The sequence below is a fragment of the Gavialis gangeticus genome, unplaced genomic scaffold (genome assembly GCF_001723915.1).
Source record: "Gavialis gangeticus isolate Ggan-Ray unplaced genomic scaffold, GavGan_comp1, whole genome shotgun sequence".
Taxonomy (NCBI): domain Eukaryota; kingdom Metazoa; phylum Chordata; order Crocodylia; family Gavialidae; genus Gavialis; species Gavialis gangeticus.
In genome coordinates, this window is record NW_017729031.1 from 61,463,581 (window position 1) to 61,470,284 (window position 6,704).

At 33.5% G+C, this 6,704-nt stretch overlaps 1 protein-coding gene across 5 annotated transcripts in view; it reads right to left on the reverse strand.

The window, feature by feature from the left end:
- SESTD1 (SEC14 and spectrin domain containing 1) overlaps positions 1 to 6,704 on the reverse strand; it is a 151,750-nt gene that overhangs the window by 21,943 nt on the left and 123,103 nt on the right. For 4 of the 5 annotated variants that reach the window (XM_019523032.1, XM_019523030.1, XM_019523031.1 and 1 more), the window contains 2 exons: positions 4,320 to 4,442; positions 154 to 299 (listed from right to left, as the gene is read on the reverse strand). In XM_019523032.1, the coding sequence (XP_019378577.1) occupies positions 154 to 299; positions 4,320 to 4,442 (269 nt within the window). Of the gene's footprint in view, positions 1 to 104; positions 300 to 4,319; positions 4,443 to 6,704 lie in introns of all 5 variants that reach the window. The other variant, XM_019523033.1, reaches the window with a different exon arrangement.

Here is a 6,704-nt window from a genome sequence, read left to right on the forward strand (position 1 = left end):
TTTTCATAGATACACCCCAGACAAAAACACTAAACATAAGTAAAATAATTGTCAGAGTGTAGTAACAAGTTACTCTGTAAGAACAGAAATAAAAATAAGCTTACATCTTGGGCAACACTGTGAAATTCAAGAGCTGCTTGTAACAGATTTTGCCTAAATTCCAGCTGACTGGCCTGCCGATAGCAGACATCACTCAACTGCTGCTGCAGTGCTTTTAGTTCCACAAGGTCTTCCTCATCCCCAGCATTTAGCAGTGCTGCTATCTGCTGATTAAGTTCCACATACACAGCAAACCACTCCTACAAAATACAGAACAAATTAATGCTATAAAGTAATACCAAAATAAATATAATCATCTTAAGGTTCTGTGTATTTGAATATAAACAACTATTTCTGTTTTCAGGAAATAAATAGAATCTCTGGGTTAAAAGGCATAAAGGGTAAACTGGATTATTGCAGCAGTTTGAAAGTTTACATAGGGAAAAACATTCATTACCATGTATCAACTCAAACCTATATATAAAAGTAAGAAATTAAACTATGCATGGTATTTTTGCACCTAGTGACACAAGCTGGAAATATGGAAAGGTACACTGTCACATACTGCAAATGTAATTTATTTATTGGCAAACAACAAACTCCAATTAGCATTTGTCATATACTAGAAGAATGAAACTGTCTAAACATAAATCATCATTTAAGGTGTTTATTGTTTTCTACTGGAACAATAATGCCTTTATATAATATTAAACATTATTAAAAATATTTGGAAGGATGCTGACTACCAGTGTATCATACAGCACAATTTGCTGCAATTTTATAAGTGCCTTTGGAAAAATATTTTGGACAGAATGAAAATAATATTATCCTATGACTACAAGACAGAAAAAGGTACTTTAAATGTATTTTTTAATGTGAAAAAGGCACCTCTAAACTGCTACCTTATGTAGGTATGTGTTGGTGATCTTAAACACCGAAAATTGCCATATCGGTTTTCTGATATGTTTACCTTATTTAGTTGTAAATCTAAACAGTTCAAACTATTACGAGTTTGTGGGGCTAAAACTTCCCAATTAGCTCTTATACCAAGATAAATTAAAAGTCTCAACTGGCATTATTACAAATTTGTTATACAAAGTATAACTGCTAAATATCTTATTTTGGACTACGGATGACAGGACTTTCAAACGGTCATACATAGATTGAACACAACTGAACAGTGCCACCTATTGATTATACTAATGAAGTGCTCCACATAGTAATTAATGCTCTACATAGTAATTATTTAAAAAAACACCCCAAAACAAAACAAAACAAAACAAAACAAAACAAAACAAAACAAAACAAAACAAGATATTTGAATTAAATAGGATCTTTAAATGTGATATTTAAATTTCTTTTAAAATCCTATGCTTTATTCCTTCAATGTTTACGTTGAACTTACTCAAAAAATGCAAAATGTACTCAGAAAAGCTACATTTTCAAATTCAGGATTTTTTTGTTCAAACCTTCTTCACTGACTATATATGCCAGAAACAACGTACAAATAATTTAAATCAAGGTAGCTTCAATTTCAGAAGATCAACAAATCCAAAGACAGAATGTACATGGGGAATGAACTGTTTATCTCATGAAACTTTGGTAGTCAAAAATGGGGGGCAATGTGAATAAATCCTGTATTGTCCACTTGTACTCTATCTGCCATGAGTAGATGGGATGCTAACTACAGAAAAATATATATATATAAGAAACAAAAATATTAGCTGGATACAATTAAATAAGCAAATAATACAAAACCCTATCAGATGTGGTAAATTATTTGTAATATGTATTATAAATCCAAATCCAGAAAAAACATTTCCTCACCACTTATATATTAAAATATATGATAAAAATTTATTGAGCAACTACAAAGAAAAGAGGCACGGTAAAGGGAAGAGATTTCCAAGCAAATCCAAAAATTTTAGTTGCTTCCCAAATTTAGAAGCAAGATATATTCTAATGCATCCAGTTAGAGATATTTAAATTTCAGAAATGTAGCAGAAAATGCTTTGGTAAAAACTAGACTAAAATGAATATAAAAAGTTATACTCCAACACCCCTCCCCCCAAAAGAACCCTAAAAACAAAACCCTTGGGCAATCCAACTGAAAGTACCAGTAAGTTTGCAAACAGCACAAATGCAGAAGAATCAAAATGGAGCTCCAAGCACAAATCCAAATCATAAAAATGACAGGATAAACAAGGTTCTGAGAATTTTACTGCTTAGAAAACAAATAATCTGAACAGATGCATCCCCCAATTACTAAATTTGGTGAGTAAGCATACCATGATTTAATTGTTGAAAAAATAATTACCAATGAAATATAACAAATTAAAACTAAAAGCACACCAAATATTGCAATACTGAGACTATTAATGCGCTTAATGGTTGTTTTATTCAAATGACCTCCTCTAAACCCAATACGATCAGACTAAGATGGGTTATAATCAAGCAAAAAGCAAAAATTTAGCTAAACAAAATGAACTTAAGTATTTCTTCAGTCATTTAGAGGAACAATAAAATAAATAACAAATTGCTTATTATATAACAATCTAAAATAATTCTCTCTCTAGCAGTCAATTCACAGGAGTACTGAAAAACAAACCAAGAACCTTCCAGAAACCAAAGGAATGGAATTAATAAATGGAAGATATTAAAAAAACCAAAACATATGGTGGACAGCACAAGACCATAAATTTGACTTTAGGAATGTGGAAATAAAAATCTGAGGAAACTGGAGAAAGAATAGGAAAATAATAAAGAGAGGCAGTGAAGGATTTCAGAAAATGGGTGAAATTCGTCCCAGATTATAGCAGATACTTTCAAATTAGAGAAAATAAAGCAAGTACACTGAGGTTGAATACTACTCTAAAAAGTGACTTCATAAATGAGTTTCCATGTTTAATGTTGCTTTACATGTGATCAAATCTACTTGGTCTATAAAGTTTAGGGATTTTGTTTTAAATTTCCAGCAAGGCAAATTCATAGCTGAACCTGACAGCGAGGCCAACCTCTTTTCACTGCTTTAAACCAACTGTGATAAAGATTCTGTTACCAACTACACACCTTGGTCACAACTGTGCAGTTTTAACAGGATTGCAAGGATGTACGTGATGACTGTATTTGGCCCTCAACTGAATACATTAAATGACGCATGTGTGAGAACAGATTTGAGTCTGGACTTCCTTACCATGTTGCTCTATGACAGTAAGACAAGTAAAAGGTAGTAAAAATTATTTTTGTCAATAAAGCAAGAAGATACTTTTTTCAATATGTGAAAATATCAGATGAGTTGAGTAAGAATCCTCTACAGTCCTCTGACTATTACACACAACACTCCTCAATTTGCATCTTCACTGACTGGCTTTCTTGTATGCATACTGGCCTCTGGCTTCTTGTCTATTCCATCTAGGAAGAGCACAGACCAACTGCAGATGCTTCCTCAGCCTGATGAGCGTGTTTGTACCCAAAGGCAGGCAAACAAGAATTTTTCCAACTATTTTAGTTGGTCTAATAAAAGATACTGGATTTACCCCAAGAACCTTGTCTGCTTAAGCCCTTAGACCAACACGGGTACAACTTATACCCCTATTGACATACTGACACTTTTCAGAGTAGATCCATGTTACAAGCACTTAAAGAAAGGTACAACACAGTAGGTGACCTAACCTTTTAAAATGCTATGTGTATCTAACCTCAGCTGCATCAAATCATTCGGGGTGGAAGGAGAGGAGAGGTGGTAAGTCTATTGCATTACAAAAGCAATACAGGCCTCAGTAAAAAGGGGAATGCATGCAACTGGCTGAGTGAGAAATAAAAACTCAACATTTTATTTTAAATTAAGCTCTATTTCAAATCTAGTTAACTGAAATTCATATTCACTGATAACTGAAAGTAGTAGGTCCTAGCTAAATAAGCTCAAAATCTTTTACATGAACAGTACAGAGCTTATGCTAAATATATTCAGGTTTCTTTAGGTTTCCCCTCCCTGGCTCTACCATCAATTTCACTGGAAGCACATATTTTTAGAGTGACTGATACAAGACTAATATGAATTACTAACAAAAAGTATATAATTAGTGTGTATTATCTGCACTGGAGACCAAAATCTAATGAACCTATTGGGTTATTAAAAACAGCACAGATTTGTCTCTTTACAACCCACAAGTCACTCTGTCCAACATTCCTAGAAGCTTGTCACTTGAATACACTGCAGACAATTATGTGCACTTAAAATCATGCTGTAACTTGAAGGGGGTGGGGGGAAAAAATCTCACACTGTGTTGACTCTCAATCTCTTCATGTTTCTGTTGCAAAGCCTGTGAAGCTCTAATTGAATCACCTATTCCCCACTGAGTTCGTAGTTGTTCTGATCCAGGTCCTTCAAGCCAATTCACTACCTGTTAATAAAATAATAATTTAGATCACAAGTAAACTAAATCAAATACCCAACAGCTTTTACAATATTTCTACTCAGGCCATTAAAACTTTGCAATTTCATTTCAAATTAATTATACAGTTTCTACTACAAAGTGTTTTTTTCAAGTATGGATATGACTGGATTCAATGACAAGACATGCTTTCAAATGTCTTTGGTAGAATGCTTTTCATTAACCTTAGGTTGACAGCTCATGCCAGAAGGCGAGAGCTAGCAAAAAAGATCTGGCATATTCATATTCATATCTGTGTAAATAAATTGGATTAACACACATACATTTTTGATAAGAAACAAGTTCTTTCAAATTCAGACATATATAAAATTAACATACTACAATTCATTGGTTTAGGATATTGGAAAGTTGGAGACAATCCAAAGGCTCTCCTTCTGTTGATCAATATATTAACAGACAATAGACATAGTGATTACTGTGCTTTCATTTAAAAAAAATACACAACATTCTTTAAGAATGCATAGGCCCTTATCCTGAAAGATACTTCATAAAGGCATAATAGACCACACACGTGAAGCCACAGTGCATATCTTTCAATATAGTTCAGGGAGAGATATATATATATATATATGTATATATATATATATATATATATATATATATACATATATATATATATATATCTCTCCCTGAACTATATTGAAAGATATGCACTGTGGCTTCACGTGTGTGGTCTATTATGCCTTTATGAAGTATCTTTCAGGATAAGGGCCTATGCATTCTTAAAGAATGTTGTGTATTTTTTTTAAATGAAAGCACAGTAATCACTATGTCTATTGTCTGTTAATATATTGATCAACAGAAGGAGAGCCTTTGGATTGTCTCCAACTTTCCAATATCCTAAACCAATGAATTGTAGTATGTTAATTTTATATATGTCTGAATTTGAAAGAACTTGTTTCTTATCAAAAATGTATGTGTGTTAATCCAATTTATTTACACAGATATGAATATGAATATGCCAGATCTTTTTTGCTAGCTCTCGCCTTCTGGCATGAGCTGTCAACCTAAGGTTAATGAAAAGCATTCTACCAAAGACATTTGAAAGCATGTCTTGTCATTGAATCCAGTCATATCCATACTTGAAAAAAACACTTTGTAGTAGAAACTGTATAATTAATTTGAAATGAAATTGCAAAGTTTTAATGGCCTGAGTAGAAATATTGTAAAAGCTGTTGGGTATTTGATTTAGTTTACTTGTGATCTAAATTATTATTTTATTAACAGGTAGTGAATTGGCTTGAAGGACCTGGATCAGAACAACTACGAACTCAGTGGGGAATAGGTGATTCAATTAGAGCTTCACAGGCTTTGCAACAGAAACATGAAGAGATTGAGAGTCAACACAGTGTGAGATTTTTTCCCCCCACCCCCTTCAAGTTACAGCATGATTTTAAGTGCACATAATTGTCTGCAGTGTATTCAAGTGACAAGCTTCTAGGAATGTTGGACAGAGTGACTTGTGGGTTGTAAAGAGACAAATCTGTGCTGTTTTTAATAACCCAATAGGTTCATTAGATTTTGGTCTCCAGTGCAGATAATACACACTAATTATATACTTTTTGTTAGTAATTCATATTAGTCTTGTATCAGTCACTCTAAAAATATGTGCTTCCAGTGAAATTGATGGTAGAGCCAGGGAGGGGAAACCTAAAGAAACCTGAATATATTTAGCATAAGCTCTGTACTGTTCATGTAAAAGATTTTGAGCTTATTTAGCTAGGACCTACTACTTTCAGTTATCAGTGAATATGAATTTCAGTTAACTAGATTTGAAATAGAGCTTAATTTAAAATAAAATGTTGAGTTTTTATTTCTCACTCAGCCAGTTGCATGCATTCCCCTTTTTACTGAGGCCTGTATTGCTTTTGTAATGCAATAGACTTACCACCTCTCCTCTCCTTCCACCCCGAATGATTTGATGCAGCTGAGGTTAGATACACATAGCATTTTAAAAGGTTAGGTCACCTACTGTGTTGTACCTTTCTTTAAGTGCTTGTAACATGGATCTACTCTGAAAAGTGTCAGTATGTCAATAGGGGTATAAGTTGTACCCGTGTTGGTCTAAGGGCTTAAGCAGACAAGGTTCTTGGGGTAAATCCAGTATCTTTTATTAGACCAACTAAAATAGTTGGAAAAATTCTTGTTTGCCTGCTTTTGGGTACAAACACGCTCATCAGGCTGAGGAAGCATCTGCAGTTGGTCTGTGCT